The sequence below is a fragment of the Euprymna scolopes genome, chromosome 23, assembly GCF_053919585.1.
Source record: "Euprymna scolopes isolate OS-2025 chromosome 23, ASM5391958v1, whole genome shotgun sequence".
NCBI lineage: Eukaryota > Metazoa > Mollusca > Cephalopoda > Sepiida > Sepiolidae > Euprymna > Euprymna scolopes.
The window spans coordinates 57,300,880-57,321,964 of NC_136504.1; the positions used below are offsets into that span (position 1 = coordinate 57,300,880).

The window sequence follows — 21,085 nt, forward strand, 5'->3', positions numbered from 1 at the left end:
CCACCTCCTTCGATAGCATTTGTAAATGTATTTGCATCATCGCAACAGCCGCTTACCATTGATTTCTCGGTGTTAGTGGCCATTGGTTTATACTGGAATTTGAGTGGCACTCAGCCTCCCCAAGGTTCCAGTTCTCTTTGCGCTTGTCCAGTCGAGGTCTGGTTAGCGCTCGTTCTCGGTCTTTCAGTCCCTCTTGACCCTTCTCGGCTCTTTGGTATCACTTTTTTATTGGGTGGAACGGTGATGAAATAATGGGGTGTGCATGATGGGGGTGTAAAACTTGTAGATATGCAGCTTCGGTGTTCTTCATTCCCTGTAACGCTTATTCGTTATATTGTCTTCTTGTATTATTCTCCGCAGTCAAGGGTTTTCCTTAATATTTCAGTCGTTTTCATTATCGTTAGTCGTTGTACTTTTGCATTAATTCCTCTGATTCCAATTTCTGACATTCTTTTTTCGACGTTTTTCGGAATTGTTCCTAGTGCTCCTACTATTATCGGTACTTTTTGATTTTCTTCATCATCCAAATCCCTTTTAACTCTCTGGCTAGCTCTTTGTATTTGTCCCGTTTCTCCTTTTCTTTCATACTCACCCTGTGGTCAGCTGGGACAGCAAAGTCTACGATTTCACAGGAGTTTTCTTTCTTGTTAATTATGACGACATCTGGTCTTCTTGCTTGGATTGGTTTGTCCCTCTGTATGTCTATGTCCCATAGGATTTTGTGGTTATCGTTTTCGAGTGCTGTTGCGGGTTTATTCTTGTACTATTTGTCTGTACGCTCAAAATGCAGTCGTTTGCACAATTCCCAGTGCACCGCCCTCCCCACTTGGTCATGCCTGTTTTTGTATTCCTTTTGGGCCAGTTTGCTGCATTCATTTACTATCGTTTCGTCTCTTTGTCTACATAGTCTGCATTTGCTGTTTTCTTGTGTTTTATCGATCCTTGCTTTGATATGGTTGGTTCTTATCGAGTTATCTTCTGCTGCGGTTATTAGAGATTCAGTTTCTCGGTTTATATGTCCTTTTCGCATCCATGTCCAGGTGTTTTCATTATTCTCATATTTTATCATTCTTATGAATCTTCCGTGGAGTTGTTTCCTTTCCCATTTCTCTTTTCTCGTTTTATCGTTTGTCTCTGTTTTCTGTTTTCTGTTTTGTTGTTTTTTCAGTGTCTCTCGCTGCCATAATTATTCTTTCAGTGCTTTGCATTATGTATTTTTCTAGACTTTTTTTCGTGTCCTTCAGAAAGTTTTCTATACAGATCAGTACTCTCCCGCCGTCTTTCCTTTTCGCGTAGAGTCTGTCAATATCGTCCTTTGGATTTAGTGCATTATGCATGGTCATGAGTTTCCTGATTTTCTGGTCGAGTTGTCTCAGTTCTTCTTTTGTCCACCCTATAAACGGTCCAGAGTATCTTACTAGTGATACTGTCCATGTATTTATACTTTTTATTAGGTTTCTGCTATATAATTTCGTTTCCAGGAGTTTTCTCGTTCTCCTGAGGTATTCCTTTCCAATTTTCTCTTTCATTTCTGCTGCTCTGATGGTGTCCGTTTCCAGAATTCCCAAGTATTTATAGTCGTCTTGTTTCCCTAGTGCCCTCATTTCTGTTTGGTTGGGTAGTTCCATGCCTTCTGTCGTTTCCAGTTTTCCCTTTCTAATAACTAGTTATGCGCACTCCATTTGGATATCTTGGCTGAAGATCCTGGTAGTGTTAATTAGTGTCTAGTTCCTTTTCGGTCCTTGCAAAACGTTTCAGATCGTCTCTTGATATATCTAAGGCTTTTGACAGGGTATGGCATGGGGGTCTCTTCAGGAAAATTAGATCATACGGTATCACTGGTAGAATACTTAACATAATTAAATCCTTCTTAGATAAGAGAAAAATCCAGGTTGTCCTCGACGGTCGTACATCTAAACAATATGATATAAATGCGGGAGTGCCCCAGGGGTCTATCCTTGGACCTCTATTATCCTGATATTCACAAACCCGACAGGCTGCTAAATCCCACCCACACACTGTAGAGATCCCTAGATGTAAAATATATTTCTATTCCAATAGTTTCTTCCCCAGAACCGCCAGACTTTGGAATTCCATTCCGGGTCCCTGCTTCCCCAACAGTACTGACGTGCAGAAGTTCAAGTGTAACGTGAACCGACATCTTGCTGCCCAAATCCCTACATAGTACCCTGGTAGTTGTTACCCCTGATAGTAGCCCCCTACACCAAAGTGGCAATTTGCCTTTTTTGGGGTGAAAATGTAATAAAAAAAGAAATAAAAAAAAAAGAAATTTGTATGATATTAAAGGTCAAAAAACGTTCAAGACTATTTTGAAAATATATATATTGCAATGAAATTCTCCGCGTTTGATCTGCGTATAAGTTGCCAAGCTATTGCTATATTTTCAAAACTTACTACCTAGCTCTACGTACTATTTAGTACTGTTGACGTGAATACTGAAAATAGATACATAAAATTTTAAATAGATATATGAAATACATATTAGGTTGAAAATAAAAAATTTTTTCGGAATTTTTCATTTTTATTTCAAATTATGTATTTTCAAATAAGCTTTCGTTATAATACCTTTACTTTACATGAAAATAGTCAATGGCTCCTTGAACTCTGCACTCTTCACAACCTATGCATTACTAATAGCTTTTTTAAAACCAAATCTCAACAAAAGGAGCGAATCCACAATGTGATTCACGCCACTGCCGTCTCAGTCTTCGGTAGGAAGCATAGTAGGGCCCATGATTGGTTCGACATTTATTTAGTTGAGCTAACTCTACTGCTGGAAGAAAAGCGTATGACCCTACTTAAGCACAAGAAATAGCAAACAAAATTAAAGCTACAAACCGCATCAAAGTTCAACATGTGGTCAGGAGTTGTGTCAACCGATACTGGACCGACCTCTATCAGAACATTCAAGCCGCCAACACTTTTAACATCAAAGGTGTCTACGATGGTATCAAGAAGACACTTCGATCGACATACAGCAAGACAGCCACACTAAAGTTTACCACTAGGAAGTATATCATCGACAGGAACAAGCAGATAGATAAATGAGTGGATCACTACTCTAATCTCGACAGCAGAGAGAGAACTAAGACGCCATGCTGAAGTTAACAGAGTTCCTTCCCGCTATGGAGGGGTTAGATAAGCTGCCAACCTTTGCGGAGTACACCAAAACTATTGATAGTCTGCCCACCGAAAATGTACCATATCTGACCAGCATTCCAACCCAGCCGAAGTGATTAAAAGCGGTAAGGGCCTACTTCAAATAAAAAGTGAAGGAGTAACAATTAAGGAAAATGAATGAAAACGATATGAAGAAAATGAATGAAATAAATAAAAAAGTGAATGAAAAATTGAACTAACAAATGAATTTTAAAAAATAAACAAACATATAAATAAAAAAAAAGAAACTGAATAAAAGGAATGTAAGAAATCAATGAGAAAATGGAATGGAAAGAACGAAAAAAATGAATGAAAAAATGAATGAAAAAATAAATGAAAAGTTAATAAAAAGAATAAAATAAAAAATGAATGGAAAATGAACGCAAGAATGAATAAAATAATTAATGAAAGCGAAAACGAAATAAAAATGAATTTTTAAAAATGCATGAAAAAAAAACGAAATAAAAGCAAGCCAAAAACCGTATGGTCCCCCAACTGATTTTGGCTATTTTCCCCATTTAAACCCCTAACCTGATGTAAAACATTGGGATAAACAGCTAAATAACACCATTCCATCACAAATGATGCATTAGTTAGAATTCAGTACCATTCAAAACCTCTATGTATAAATTTGGGGGGAAAAAATTACAAGTACGAATTTTTGGAGAAAAATAAAAATTAATCCCAAAAGGGGTGGTTTTTTTACCCCTAACACACCCTGGGGCTCAAGCCCCGCAGTTTTCCCAGGGTAAAATATTATGTTGCCAAACGTATATTCATATGGTATTACTTTTGGGTAAATTTCAGCAAAATCTAAGTGTCAGAAAAGATTCTATTGTGAGAACAATTACCAAGATGAGAGCGATAGTCCATCAAAATTAATACCAATCATCATCTCAAAATTTAAAACAATTTATCTAACCGTAATGCATCAAATTTATAGAAATTTTATTCCAATGAAAAAGAAATAAATTTGAAAATTTTTAAAAACCGAGTAATGCTGATAATTTTTGTTATTAAATGAAAAAAAAATAATAATTTGCTGGATTGCGTGTTAATTCCTATTTAAGTCACAAATTCTTTAGGGTGAAATGGTTTTGGCATTTATTCCAAGCAAATAATCTCTACTTAAACCATGTTTGTTGTTGTTGTAGTAGTAGTAGTAGTATTAGTAGTAGTAGTAGTAATAATAACAACAACAACAACAATAATAATAACAATAATAATAATAATAATTACAACAACAACAATAACAATAACAATAATAACAACAACAACAACAACTTAAAAAAGAGTAAGTTATAGCAGGTTTGACACTTATGTATCACACGGACCGAGATATACAGTTGCCAGACTATGTTATTTTTCAAGGCAAATATTTAAGAAAATATTTATTTTTGTTTATTTTTCAAAATTCATTCACAAAAAAGAAACCACACTTTTTACGGTAAACAGGTAATGGGTGTTTCTGTATTATTCGAGCGAAGTATTGAAGTTCACGTAAAACAAATGTACCTATGTAATTGTCATGGCGAAAATAATAACATATTCAAAAATTACGAAAAAACGAGATGGTAAATAAATAATTATTAATAATAAAAGGAAATTTGTGAAATTGGTATACTGTTGAATTTAATGCCCTGCGCTGAAATAATAACATTAATATTTAGAAACATGCATATTATTTAACATGGGAAGGGGGTTGTAACTATTCCGTGCTTTCACCTAACAATTTAATAAAATGATATCGTAAAACTTGAAATTAACTTGTTAATACTATTTAACAAATAGCGTGGGTCGTTAAATGACAAAAGTACCAAATAGTATTTAATCAAAATAAAATTGTAAAAACATTTATTGTATCAAAATATAAGGGACTTATTCATTATACGGGAGGGGCCATTTTGTTTTGTTGGGTTTCATTGAACAACCGATAGGGGACGCAACTTTCCAGCCTAATTTAACAGTGAGAATAATTAAAATTATATTTTGTTATAGTTTTACTTTAACTCAAACAATTTTTTATTAAAATCCTACTTTTTTCTCACAGGGACTTCTTTCCGTTAAATTGTTTGAAAGAAAAACAATGTGACTTTAATTAAGAAAATGTTTTAAAATTGTTTGAAAAAAAAAAAGCAAATGTTGCTTCAATTTTTATTAGAATTCTATTTTCTCACGATGAGTTTCCGTTAAATTGTTAAACTGTTTGAAAAAAAAAATATTTTTATTTAGTTGCCTCCCCGCGAGAGCAGAGTTAGAACAGCATTTTAATGTGTGTTTGCCTTGTCACCACTTTCGGTAGCACTACGCCAGAAATTAGGAAGTGCGTTAGATGACTATAACCACTTTTCTATTCTTCCTTAAAACGTTCTGCAAGGATCCACTACATAATAAAATTACGAATAAGAATCAAATATTGATTTTATTTGTAGAAACCTATCAATGACAAAAATTCGAGAATTGAATCGACATCAATTTGTTAAATATCAGGTTTACAAGAAAGTTCTTGCAGATTTAACTTTTAAATTCAGATGAACATATCTTGGCTGAAACAAAAATTTATCATTCGAAATAAGCACGATCAGAAACAAGAAGCATTTGCCAAGGCAAATGCCAGTAAAGTAAAAATCTTTACCAAACGCTTCGCTGTTTCAGCAGTTTTTTGGCGTAGCTTAAATTGAAATGAGAAAATTGTGCAAATTTGCTTTTTTCCATCTTGTATTAATCGTTCTGAAAAGAATACATAATTCTTTTAAAATGATTATAATTCAAACGATTAGGTAAGGCGAAAAACGCTCTTTAAAATCTATACGTCTATAAAAGTAAAAACGTGTGTGTGTGTGTGTGTGTGTGTGTGTGTGTGTGTGTGTGTGTGTGTCAATTTAAGGTCTAGAGACTAGGGCTATTGAGATTTGGTTTTTTTCAATTGGTTTTAGGCCAGAAATTTGGCTGCCAAGTGGTCAAAGTTCAACGATTTGACATTTGAAAACTCTATCAAATACTTCCGCCAATTTTGGGTCTAAACACTTGAAATTTTAAATATAGGTTACTTACACATAGATCAAACTTTTTAATTTGATTTGAGCTCAAAATTAACTGTCAAGGGGGCAAAATTGGGGTCAAAGTTAAAAAAAATGACCTCTGAAGTCTCTACAAAATTACTTGGCCAATTTCTGGTTTAAACATTTGAAATATTACATAGAATATTCAGATATAGGGCAAGCTTTTTGGTCGGTTTGGGTCGAAAATTTGAGCTGCCAACGGGTAAAAGTTCAAACGAATTTACCTTTGCAGTGTCTAGCAAACTACTCAGTTAATTTTGGGTTTAAGCATTTGAAATTTATACATAACGGGTATTCAGACATGCAGCAAGCATTTTAATCAGTTTGGGGGCGAAAATTTGGCTGCCAAAAGGTCAAAGTTGAAAGAGTAACCTTTGCAGATTCTACCAAATTCTTCCGATAATTTTGGGTCTACGGGCTTTACATTTTAGATGTAGGTAACTTGGACATGGGTAAAACTTTTGCATTTTGATTTGATACCAAAATAATAAATGTTAAGAGATTAAAATTGGGGTCGAAGTTTAAAAAAATTACCTCTGCGGTCTCTATGAAATTACTCAAACAAATTTTGTTCTAAACATTTGAAATCTTACATCAAGTGTATTTACACGTAGGGCAAGTTATGAACAGTACACAGGGCCCGAGCAAAGCCGGGTTGAACTGCTAGTAGTATATACAGTAAAGGCATTATAACGAAAATACATCGTTTGAAATCAAAATTAAAAATTCCGCAAAAACTTTGTAATCAACCTAACAGAAAACTTGAATTCAACAAATGTTTCAAATTTCATTAAAATTAAATATTTCTCTGTCCTTTATTGTCTCATAGCAACTTGTAGTTAATGAATTGCACCACTTTATAAATTGTGTATACGTTTTCTTGTATGCAGTGAAACGTTGATGCAAGTTTAGAATTCAGCCAAATTAAACCCAATAATAGAAAACTAAATCTTTATGATGTACCTACCCGTCATGGAACGAATATGTCCTCGTCCAAAAATTACGTAAATTGGGTAGTTTTATTTTTAAACTAAGAAAAACAATTTTATGGGTCAATAGAACGGAGGTGCTTCGCGTCGCCAGAGCGAGGACAAACTATTTTCTTCACTTCCAATACATCCACACCACCCCTGCGCGCTTTCACTGATGTCAAACAACCGTCATAACTGTAAAATCCAAAACTGTTGTCAGTGTGGAATAAAACAAAATATTTATAGATCAGTTGTGTTTTATTCGCTGTCAGTGTGTATATATTGTAAACCAGTGACAAAGATCGATTTAGAAATTATATATGTTGAAAAGCACAATTGAACGACCGGGCGCAGCAGCGAATATATAACAATGGATACGTACATCATGAAGGTTTTTATTATTTATGTTTTGATTTATTTGTTTGTTTGTTTGTTTGTTTGTTTTGTTTTGTTTTATTTATTTATTTATTTATTTTTGTTTCGTTTTGCTTTGTTTTGTTTTGTTTTGGTTCTGGATAAGAACTGAAACGTTTGGCATAGGTATTGTGCAGTGCGTTTCAACCAATACAATTTGTTATTTTGCCGATAGGAAATTTTATGCATCGTAACCTTCCCAGGAGAGTGAGTTCGCATATGAACATATTCCACGACGGTATTATCACACCAATCACCCACCATTCAAGAATGGAAGACTTTCAAAAGTAAAATATTAAATAAGCCTTACCGTGTTCTGTGCATGCTGTTGAATTACCGACTATTGTGCAAGACGTGTTACCGGTACATTTTGGGTAACAATGATTTTCTGAGAAAAAAAAAGATAAAATATCACATTATTCAACATAGATAAATGACAAAACATATATTTTTAATAACAAAGGTTAAAATCTATTCGAGGATAACAGTTCATGAGATGGGTGTTTCATTTGGTTGCTATTGTTTTACAACACATCAACCATTTTGGGGTAATTTAATGTCGAATCCAGTAATTTGGGGAAAAGGTTTTATGCTTAAATTTCTTTATATCGTAAAGCATGTATTTATGGCGTGTTTTTTTTTTGGGGGGGGGGGTCCGACATATCAAAATTTTTCAGGCTATTTAATGCTGAATCCAGTCATGTTGGAAAAAAAAAGGTTTTATGTTTCTATTTCTTTATATATTCAAATATTTATTCATCGTGTTTCGTTTGGTTTGGTTTGGTTGCTTCGTAGAGGAATATTTTTTTTACTTTGAAAAACCTGATTGAATTTTGCAAACGAAAAGGGAAAAAATAACATGAATTTTTGGGGTATTTAAGATCAAGAAGCCAATATCTTGGGGCAGCCTGATATCGTAGCATTAGACTTGGTTTATGCTGTGATCTCTCTCTCTCTCTCTCTCTCCCATATATATATATATATATATATATATATATATATATATATATATTATACATGCTTACATGATGTTAGCGATGCCAAAGTTAGCTATGCATGTATAATGGATATATATATATATATATATATATATATATATTAATATTATATAATAAGCCTGATGAATCCTAGCGTGGATGAAACGCGGAATATTCTGTGTAGCTTAATCGCCATATATATTTTATAACTTACTACATATATATATATATATATATATATATATATATATATATATATATATATATATATATATATATATTTATATATATATATATTACCATTATACATACATACATGCTGGTAGCTATGTCAAATACACATAAAACTCTAAAAGGAGGCAGTAAAATTCTACCCATACTTTCCAAGGACAAGTAACTTTGGAAGAACTTTGAGTTCTTTATATATTCAAATAAATTTATTATAACGTTTGGTTTAGTTGTTTTTGTTTCTTTAAAGTATAGCAACCCTTTTTCAGCTATTTAATGTCGAAGCTAATCATTTTTTTTTAATTTGACGTTTCAAATTCTTTATTGAAATGTTTATATATGGCGTTTGGTTTGGTCTGGTTTGGTTTGGTTGTTTTGAAGAGAAAAATGTTGTTTTTGACTTTTTAGATGATGACTGAGTGTTGAAAAGAGCAAGAAAGAAAAAAGCAATAACATCATTGTTCGGTGCATTTTAGATCAGGAAGTCGGTATCTTCAGATTATCTGATCTAGTAGCCGAGATGGATAAATAGCTCGGTTTTATGATGAAGAACATTATGAGAGTATGAAACATGATGAATGAAACGGACAAGTTTAATTACCTATCAAGTATTTGTTCATTTAACGTTCTTTGAAAGAAATAACCGCCACTTCTTGAGGAGTTAAGTGATGTTGAGCCTGGTTAGTACCAGAGTGGTGACCATTTTAGGAACAGTTCCAATGTTTCGTATAGAGGTTTGGTTATTTTCTTTTACGTCATAACAACACTTTTTAGGTTTTTTAATGCAGAATCTAGTAACTTTTCAAATTTCAAATTTGAGTGCTTCAAAATTTTTTTATTGGTAAGTTTGTCTTTTCAAGTTAGAGTTTGCTGGTAAAACCGTTCTTATATGACTTAGTCCAAGTTTGTATGTTATCCTTTACGTACCCACTCAGCAAAAATTTTAACTATCAACATTTTTAGTTTCTATGTTAATCGAATACTCTCGGTAATTTACCATTACAGAATCTTTTGTTGGTATATGATTTGCCGGGGACTATTTTGTCATTTTCGGAATAAAGAGGTTTTTTATGCCAAAGCGTTATTTGTGTTTTCTGAGATTTAGGCGACCCGCATAAATGTTGTCTTTCCTTTATGGAAAGGGAAGTAAAGCCAGCTGAAAAAATTTACCAAATGTTCACATTCGAGAGAAATATTTTCTAATGCAGCCGCTCTCTATCTTGTATTTTATCACTTTATATTTGCTGGGAATGGAGCATCCTGCCTGATGATAAAAATTGGCCTGTTATTTTAGACATTTCAACTAAGAGATTTCTTTAAAATTCTGACTGTCCCTTTAAGCACAATCTATTGAATTTCTCTTACACTTAGTTCATCGGGTATACACACCAAGTGTTTTTATTTTTATTATTATTATGAATCCGATTGCTCCTAGAATTACTGGAATTTCACTTTATTTTCATGTCGTACATAAGACATTAGTAATCCGTTATTTTCTCCTTCTCAGCTGTTTTCAGCCAGCATCATTAGATACACTAACTTCTACTAAGGTTGCTTCTTTCTCCTTCTTGTCCCATATCATTATGTCAATTTTAATAGCTCCGTTTTCTAGATACGTAGTTGTAGGACTTGCATAATAATAGTGGGTCATTTATAACTTATTATTTGTAACTGTTCTTTCTGGTATACTAGCGGGGGGTATCCGGCGTTGCCCGGGTGTTTGGAGGTGTGTGTGTTGGGAGGTAGATCAAAATAACCCTGTTTAAAAACACCTTTGGCCGGGTGTTTGGAGGTGTAAAAGAAAAAAAAGTTTTAGTATGAAGGTATGCTTGAACCCCGAAGCCTTGATGGAAATGAAATGGAAAAAAAAAAACTGAGACCTAACTATCTCGGCCACGGTGGGAGAGGAACTGATACGTGTCTTAAGTTAACGTTTATAAAGTGAAATCGACATGTGCGAGAAAGTTAAGCATGTTTGACCTAGTTTTGCGCTGCAAGCCAGTTTCTGTTCCCCCCGCCCCATCATTCGCTTTTTTATACTGAAAAGCGTAACGAAGACGAAAATAGCGCGTAAAAGTCGGGCAAATTAAAGATAGCCGCGACCCCCGTTCTTAAGTCGTAGATATTATGATTTAGATAGCATATAAAAAGTTTTAAGAAGGAGTGAATCGACCGAGAAGCCCGACGAAAAAATCCTTTTGCGGACATACAGAAAAAGTGCACACACATACATATATACATACATACATATACACACACACACACACATTTTCGCTTTTATATATATAGATGTTCCCAGAATTTGTTGCTACGCTGGATATTCAACTGTTCAGAACAACAGTACTCCACCTTTAAATACTCATGCTTTTATAGGACTTCATCAGGAGTCAGAACTGAAAAGAACTGTCTACAGTTCATTCAGGCAGTGGTCAACCATATTTAATCTTTGCCCTCTTAATCGACATGGAAAAATCCTGGTCGCTTATTACTACAAAAACAAATCCTTCAAATCAGTCAGAAGGATGGAAACATATCCCTGACGTTACAAATTTATATTCCCTTTTCAATTGGTGTTTAAAGGGTTACGCACTGACAACAACCAATGGTATTCCCTGGAGTTTGAGTGACAACATGTATATCCAGGTTTACAATACTCTCTAGGTCGCTCGATAAACCTTTGCAAATGGCTTTGCGTTATCACAACAGCCGCTTACCATTGACTTCTCGCTGTCAGCAACCATTGATCTTCACAAATTTGGGTGCCAACAAGCTTCTTCAAAATTATAGTCTACTTCGCATTCATCCAGTGAAGGTCTGATTGGTGCTCTCTAACCTCATTCCTTTCATGCCCTTTACGAGTATTTTGTGGTATCAGCTTTGGCTGATACCTTTTGAGGATAGGGCTGAACATGGTTTATAAAATCATTTGCAGTTTCAGTTAATGTTCCATCCATCTTTTTAAAAACATTTTTTGTTCTTGTTTTAATTGCATTTTCACTCCAGACAAAACGACCACATCCAATGATCTCGTCTGCCTGACAAATCCATAAGATAATTGACCCTTTTATTTCTTGCCGTTGATTTTTATTTAAAAAAAATGGTTTTATTCTTCGTTTGATTTTCTGTTACAAAGCCAAAAACTATCCACGGGACTATTACCTATCTGTCTTTCTGTCCGGTGATTTCTCCCTCGGACACATAATTAAATAACAGTTGCGTACACAGATTTACGTCAGTGTCGCTGAAAGGCTATTTCTATTAATTTTAGCCCTTTACTGATTTTTAATTCAAATTATTTCTTCAAAGACTGTTACATGATAAGGGCTGTCCCCTTTTCATGTAAGTATAAAAATAGAGAGATTTAGTTAAAATGAAAATGAAATAGAATAGACGAAATTCGAACCTCGTAATTTAGGTTTAGAAATAGATTACGAGAGAGAATTAGCAAATGGAATGTGAAAACAAACCATTGTTTAGCTTAGAGATAAAATAGTTTCAAGAAAAGAATGTGCATTGTCAATTCTGTTATGAAAATTCAATTGAAGAATGTAACTATAAGATAATTTAATAAGAGTATTTAATCTCTTGACCATTGTTTCTACATATTTTGCGTCATGGCTAAACCAGTGCTAAGATTTCCAGTCTTTCTCCCAAAATAATTATTTTCTTTTCTCCTACGTTTTTAAAACGTTGTCTTTGATTATTATTCTTTTTCGATACAGTTTAAAGGCGAGATGCCTTCGTCTGAGTTTCGAATATGTGTTGGGCTCCCTCATTATTATTACAGATTGGTGAATTTTCAAGTTTAGTTTCTGCCAGTAGACTCATGTGTCTTTTAAAGTATCATCAAAAGATTAGAGTACACAAGTATTCATCTCTAACGTTATGCTTATTAACAAAAGCGATATGTTTAGAAACAGGCATTAAAGAAGAATGCTAGAAATAAGTGTATCAATTACTATATAATAATATATAATTATTTACTATAATAAATAATCTTTGTCTCTGTCTAGTGGTCGGATTTGTCCTCGTCTCCGTGGTCCGATTACTTGTTTCCAACCTTGATCCGACTTCCGAACTGTCAACAGGGCCGGTCTGAAAATAGACTGCACTTAGCAACGGCGTTTCCAAAACAAAGAAAAGAAGTCAAGGATTAACTGGTTTTTCTTAACATAAAATAATTATTGCTTTCAACTTTACAAATAGTATATACACAACTGTGTTAATCACTCATACAGACGTGAGGGGCTGGCGTTCACTAACAAAGTTCTTCGTTTGTTCACAGAGGCGCGTGTTATCGGAAGCGGGGTCGCCGAAGACGCGCGGCAGAGTGTCGTTTAGATGTTTTCGCTTAACGTTATATTAGAATCGGTCAGCTGTAACTCCGCCCCTCCAAATACGTTTTCAAATGGCCCTCCACCAATCAGCAGCCGTCCTTTTTTCGGGGTCCAGTAACGTGCCGCTCCCCAAGGGTGGGAGGGGAGATCCAATTATTTCCCACCGACTTTTGAACGCCCCGACACAGAAGGAAAACAAAAGAGAAAGAAAAAAACCGGCCTCTAAAATTATGGAAGGGAAAGAAAGAAAAGTTTTCCTCCCTTAATTGAATTCGTCGGTGGTCTTCGCACAACAGAATTATTATTTCGGTAAATGCAATAATTATCCATGTCCCGTGGTTTGGTACTTTTATAGTTTCGCTATCAGCTGTCATGTCCCTTAGACCAGATTTTATGACTCCAGTCTGTATTTCAATAACCAATCTTCCTGTTTTCATTCTCAAATGGCCTTTATGGACAATTTGCTGGAATCCACAATAAATAGAGAAGTAGTCAACCACCTCAGCAGAAATAACCTTCTCAGCGACACGCAATATGGTTTCCGTTCTGCTAGATCTACAGCAGATGTGCTAACGGTTATATTTCATAGGATTAGCGAATCTTTCGACAAAGGCTTCATTTCTAGAGCAATTGCTCTCGACATATCAAAGGCCTTCGATAAGGTTTGGCATAAAGGCCTACTACACAAGATTTCCAGCTACGGTATAACTGGAAATGTTTTCTCGATCATTAAATCATTTCTCTCTGATAGGCTCATAAGAGTAGTGGTTGATGGGCAGAAATCAGAGGCCCACGGTATTAATGCTGGAGTCCCTCAGGGATCCATACTGGGCCCAACTCTCATCCTGATCTACATCAATGATCTCCCAAAACACATACTAAAATCTTCGTTGACATCTATGCTGATGACACGATCATCTACGGCAATACATCAAAGGCCGTAAATGATGATGTTCTCTCTGATTCTTTCTCCTCTGATCTTGAGCACGTGGTACAGTGGGGAAAGAGGTAGCTGATTACCTTTAATGCATCTAAGACCAAACTCCTATCTCTACATCATAAACGCTCTGACCCCATCTGGCATCAATTGAAATGGATGGCTCTCGTCTAGGGGAGGCACCATGTTTTGATGTTTCTGGGTTTGACCTTTACTCCTGATCTTAAATGGAACACGTCATCAAGTCTGTGGCCAAGGTCGCTGGGAAAATGGTGGGGTCCTTCTACCGCTCCAGAAGATATCTAACTAATGATGCAATTCTCTATCTATATAAGAGCCAAGTACGTCCAAAGATGGAATACGGCTGCCACATCTGGGCAGGAGCTGCTAAAAACAGCCTATCCTGCCTTGACAGAGTACAAAATAGACTTTGTGGCTTGGTGGGGGATGCCCTTTTCTCTTCCCTGCAACCTCTTTCGTAGCGAGCCTGTATTTGTTCTATCGTTATTTCCATGGCAAGTGCTCGCCTGAGCTCCATTTTCTGGTCCCCCCTCGCCAATCTTTTTCAAAAACACCCGACTAGCTGAAACCACCGTCAATAATTTTCCCCATTCCTTATCTGTGCCTAAATCAAAAGGTAAATTCCATGAACAAAGCTTCTTTCTTAGAACTATATATATATATATATATATATATATATATATATATATATATATATATATATATTCTTCTTCTTCTTCACTCATTTTTCTTAATTAAGCCTCGCCCCGACAGTCGAGTTTTACTTTTCTTCCATGTCTTTTTTTACGCACATTTTATCTTTCTTTTAATAATATTGGAATTCATTCCCATTCCTTGTACCTATTTGTTAATTATTCCACGGATTTCTGCCTTTTGGATTACTTTGGATCATCTTCCAATTATGCGATTGACTTGGAATTGTTACATAGGGTTCTTCATTGAGGGCACCATTTAAGAATGTGTATATAATATCAAAAGGATTCCGTGTGCGTATGATTGTCTCTAATATAAATGGTTGTGTGTTTGATTATCATAAATGGAATCGTGTGTGTGACATGTATTTTCAGAACCTACCTCTGCTTCTTCGATGTTGGATCATCTGGAAATTTCTCATCCTGGAGGGAGACTTGATACCTGTTTGACGAAGATTTATCACTCAAGGCGATTAATGGGTTTTATAGTTTTTATTTCACTTTCCCCAGAGGTCCTGCAGAAGTGGAAGTGAAATCGGCTTATGTGGGTTCTTCTTCTACACACGTCAGCGTTCGTCTCCCCCCTCCCCAGTTAAGAGGGGGAGACAACGGAAAAACCGTCCGTCTTCTTCAAAGCCCAAATCAAATCTCCCAGATCCAGCCAACCTGACCACGTCACACATACGTAATCTGGTCAGCTGACCTTCGGTTCTGGTAAACGTGTCTACCTCCACGTTTACTCACCTCTCTCTCTCTCTCTCTCCCTCTCTCTCTCTCTCTTTCTCTCTCTGTAACATCTCTCTCTCTCTCTCTCTCTCTCTCTCTCTCTCTCTCTCTCTCTCTCTCTCTCTCTCTCTGTAACAGAATTTACTTGTGCGAATGGAAATTTAACTAACTTTCTTGGATTCTGCATTTTTGGATTTTACCGTCATTGCATACTTTACCCTTCACCAAACTATCCATTCACGTGAAATCACTTTTTCATTCACCCTATTCCCTCTGCTTCATTTTTTGTTATCAATTAAGATCTATGACTTACTTGTAGTTTCATTAAATACTTTTGCAAGCAAAATCCGACCCGCATTTTGCTAAATCCTACCCTCTGATGAGAAGGAAAGTGTTTCTTGGAAACTTCACGGATTAAGGACTATCCACTTATTTAGTGTTTCCTTTTTAAAATTAAATATGTTTTTAACTCTTTTTCGAAGTGTTTTATTAACTACTTGTTCTTATATATATATATATATATATATATATATATATATATATATATATATATATATATATATGATACTTACTATTTTCACAAAGTTCCCCAAAATGTGTTTTGCTGCAGGCACATTTTCCATCGTCGTCGCATATGCCTCCGTTTTTACAAGGATGTGCCTTACTGCATGTAACTGGAATAGAAAAGTAGTGTGTATTTAGAATTCAGAATGGATGACAATATATATATGTGTGTGTGTGTGTGTGTGTGTGTGTGTGTGTGTGTGTGTGTGTGTGTGTGTGTGTGTGTGATACGTTTTGAATGAATTCAATTATTTTACGAAAGTGCATTTTTACCTAAATGCGAGTTGGGAATAATTTCCCCTTTAACAAATTTGGTAGCACCACATGGGCAGCGGCATATATATTATTTTTTAAATATAATTATCCACTGATACGTGTTTCGTCGTCTACGACTGATCAGAGTGGTTGAATCTAGCGAGATTCGAAATCGGGACCCCATAGTAAGAAGCCTAAACCCTATATATATATATATATATATATATATATATATATATATATATATATATATATAAACCCCCATAACATATATATATTGCATAATATACATATAGCCCATAACATATATATATTGTTATATTTTTAGTAAAAAAATGTAATTAATTATTCTTTTATATGTTGTTCGAAATCGAGAGAGAATAGGAGTTTGTTTGTTTTTGTTTTATTTTCATCAATTGTACTGTCGTCTGCGTTAAGTCAGAAAAAAAAAAACAATCACAACGAGAGAGGATATGAAGAGATATATAGAGAGTGGTCAAAAAAGAAAAAGAAAAGAAAGAATAGCTAACGAGCGCTGACAGTAGAGCAGAAAGAAAAGAAAAGAAAGAAAGAAACCAGCTAGCGAACGCTGGCAGGCTGTATAGAGAAGGGGAGGTGAAAATATATATAGAGAGAGGGAGGGCGTTTTAACCTGCACGCTTAGGAAGGACAAAAAAGACAGTCTGCTCCTCGCTGCTGAGGGAAGCAGCGGACAACGGCGACACTGGGAACAGATATGATTAGCAGTAATACTGCGGTGGATAAAAGATGAGGAGGTGGTCTTAATAAACATTGGAAAAGGAGTCTATTTGATATATTTGGAGCTAGTTTTTTTTTAAGGAAATCGGATAGGAAGAAGAAGAACGAAGGAAATTGGATAAGAAGAAGAAGAAGGACGAAGTAAATCGCTAAGGCAGTGAGTGAAGCAAAATCTTTCTCTCTATCTATCTCTCTCTCCCTTACTCTCTCTTTGTTTGAACTGAGCAGACGACAATAACCAGTATGAAAATGTCGTATTGAGATCTGGCATTTTTCTTGAACATTCTCTCTCGATCAAGACAATTTATTTTCTTTTATGTATTACTTCTTTAAATTATCAAAATATTTGCATTTTTATTTATTTATTTTTGTGTTGTTATAAATAAATTTACATTCATCGGCCTTTTGTTTGTTATTTCAATTGTATTTTTCTGTCTTATGTTTTACCGTTGTCTCTGAAGAATTTGGATAATCCCTTCCCGTTATTTACGTTTTAATCCCGGAAGAAATTTTTTTTTTATTATCGTTGCGATCATATCCCTACAGTTCTCCGTGGAGATAGCCGAGTCCTAACAATATATATATATATATATATATATATATATATATATATATATATATATATATATATATATATATATATATATATATATATATATATATATAGGGGGGCATTAATGAGGTATATAAGGATTTTTTAAATGGAGACTCTTCGATATAATAAAAAGCTCGACATGCAGGTGGAGCTAGCTTAGATACAAGAGGAAAATATATTGATAATAGAAAAATAGTTGTTAATTAATTTATAACAAGGGAATACTATATAGCGTGTACGAGATATGAATGTATTTTGTGGCAGGTATTTCGAAACCTAATGCTTCTCATCTGAAGTGAAAGAAAGGTGCTCAATAACAAAATAAAGATGCGACGTCTAGCAATATATTGGAGGGGGAGAGTGTGTTGCGTCAGCAATTATTAGATAATTATGGTATTGTTAAAGAGGGGCTTTAGTAGTATTGGGCGATAGAGGATGAAATACGCTTTAGAAAGTAGTTACTATATGTTATGAGGGTTTATTGTCTTATTAATTAATTAATTAAGGTCGAATGAGAGTTACAGGAGTGAATGACAAAAAATAAAATAATAAGTGTGTAAAAAAAAAAAGGATAAACGTAAAGATAAGGTAAATTGAAATAAAAAATAGAATTTGTATACGAGAAGTGCGAGGTGAAAAGGAACGCTGAGTAGTGTTAAGATGGTATTACATGGTCAAGGGATAATCTATATAATTTCGAGATATTTAAACTTTAGCGATTTCATTCGGAATTTTTTTTTTAGATGATAATTAATCTATAATATAACGGGAGTCGTCTATGTGTGTATGTGTGTTCGTATTTTCGCTAAAAACTTTCTTCGTCTGTATCGTTGCGGTATGGACTTGAGATCGTTAGAAAGACCGATCTCTGGATAAATAATATCGAAAAATTAGAAAAAGTCGTCAATTACTTCATGTAGAAATGTCATTTTATTTGAAGAGGGGAGTCATGAAAAAAAATCTTCGCTACGATACTGATTCTTAAATACGCATTGTTAAACGCGAGTTTTTAACGGGTTTTTTTTTTAATAGATAAATTTTGCTATGTGATAACATCGTTAACGTCTTAGTCCGATAGGTAACATGATCGCTTACGATCTTATGTTTTGTGAGTTCGCATGCGTCATTTATTTCTTTTATTAACGCTATAAATAAGTTTTCTCTCTCCTATCTTTTAAACGAATTAAGACAGCATTTAACAATTTTTTTTAACTGCTTAACAATTCCATTCTTTTTTTATTTTCGTGTGGTTATCCGTTTTTTTTTTGTTTTTTTTTTTGTCTTTTTTTTTGTTTTTTTTTTTTTTTTACCGTGACGCAGCATTTAAACTGTCGAACAATCACGTTGGAAATGGCATTTACATTTTCGTGTTTTTAATAGTATCTTTTGTTTTTCAAATTAAAGTACAAAACGTTTATTTTTAACTTTTTATCTCCTATCTTTTAAACGAATTCAACCAGCATTTAACAAATTGCTTTAAACTACACAACAAACATGTTTTTTTTTTAATTTTCGAGTTTGTATTTTTACCGTGCACGTTGGAAACAACGATTACATTTTATTGTTTTTAACCGTATCTTTTGTTTATTAAATTAAAGGGCACTTATTAGCCCCCCCCCCTCCTTATACTCGGATTATACGAAACTTCATTTCTTCTATTTATTATTTCTCGACCGGGAAAACTCACTATGTCTGTATGTCGGTATGTCTGTCTGTCTATTTCCATTTTTTGCTTACAATTTTTTTCCGTTTCCATTCTGGGTTATTGTACTCAAGTGACATTTTTTTTTTTAATTGATAAATTAAAATATCATATTTTAGCGGATTTTACGAACAGGCAACACGCCCCCCCCCCCTCCGCTGTCACAATTTTTTAAAGCGCCCCCCCCTCCGCTGTCACAATTTTTTAAAGCGCCCCCCCCCGTTAGTATTCCATATATTTTCACAGTCTGTCTATATCTGTCCATTTCACTTTTTCTCCGAAACTACTGAGCTGATCTGGCTGAAATTTTGATGGACTTTTCCTATGATAAGAATCTGCGAACTAAGTCGTATGATATCCGTTTGATGCATAGTTAGGAATTAATAGGGATTTGTTACTACAATACCACGTGTACTTTAGATGTGTTCTCTGACACTACTGTTCCATTTTGTCTAAAATTTTGTATGGCATTTTGGTATGATAAGGTGCAGCGAACGAAGTATTATAGTATCCGTTCAACGCACAGTTAAAGATTAATAGGGGTTAGTCACCACAATACAACACTTACTGTAGATGTTCGGCATAAAGCACACATTCTAAATCAATTCGCTGTAACTTTTGCCCATTTTTTAATGATCAATAAGACTTGTATGTATATGATTTGCAAGCTTTAGTGATTGTGTTTCAGAATTTGTTTTGATGATCGTTGATAATTTATAATATTTGAATTATTCAGACTACGCTTCTCAGCTTGGATATTATTCTTGCAACATTCTTGATGCATCTCGTCAAACCCGGAACGGAAACAAACATTCGCGTGGATTAAATGAATGGTTCTGTTTGAAATTCTGAATAGATTACCGAGTTCGAGATAAAGATTTCAGACTTCGATAAAGCGCTACTGAAAAAGGTAGGTGGTTACATCGGTCGAAACGTTGTGAAACAAAAGTTCCAAGTTTAGTGAGCAGATAAATGAATCTATACGTTTCGGCATAATCTCTTCAATATGATCACTTATGTTTTCTAGTATATATAACGAATATTCAAAATTCATAATGATCGGTTAATTAGTTAAGAGTAAGTTGACATGTGAAATATTTGCGCATGCGTATTAGTGAAACTCTTGACAAACATAAAAATCCGAGTTTTCAATTTTTAACCCATTAGCAGACCTTTTTTCAAGATGAAAACGGATTAAAAAATTTTATACATGTCTAAATAGCCTATATACGAAATTTCAAGTATGTAGATCAACAATTCGTTGAGTATATAGGTTGAGAATCGTACACACACGCGCATTCTCATATTTATAGATATATAAATTAGCCGTAATTTGCAATTAACTTACTAAGTGAATCATCTCTTACTAAGTTTCTATCTGCCACTTTCACCCTCTTTCACTGTATATTGTTTGATTCCCATTGTTATTTCATGATATTTATCTTCCTCCTAAAGATTAGGATAATAACAAACATATTCTACACTTTCCGCTGTACGAAAGATAGATAATACATGGTATCATGATAAAAGAATGGATACTACGACACCCCCTAAATGGTATGGTAATGCCTAGGAGTATGATCTCATAATAACAGCCAGACACTACATTACAACCACCTCGAATCGAAAGATAATACATTGCTATTTGATTGCTTCCACATGAAA

The 21,085-nt window shown here is 34.5% G+C and overlaps 2 protein-coding genes across 2 annotated transcripts in view; one reads left to right on the plus strand and one right to left on the minus strand.

Annotated features, from left to right (window-relative positions):
- Positions 1 to 21,085, minus strand: part of LOC145245617 (matrilin-1-like) — a 94,110-nt gene that overhangs the window by 63,808 nt on the left and 9,217 nt on the right. The window contains exon 2 of the mRNA XM_080107185.1: positions 7,938 to 8,015. Coding sequence (XP_079963311.1) covers positions 7,938 to 8,015 — 78 coding nt within the window. The remainder of the gene's footprint in view (positions 1 to 7,937; positions 8,016 to 21,085) is intronic.
- Positions 17,037 to 21,085, plus strand: part of LOC145245919 (matrilin-1-like) — a 145,871-nt gene continuing 141,822 nt past the window's right edge. The window contains exon 1 of the mRNA XM_080107661.1: positions 17,037 to 17,280. The gene's annotated coding sequence lies outside the window, so the exon portion shown is untranslated. The remainder of the gene's footprint in view (positions 17,281 to 21,085) is intronic.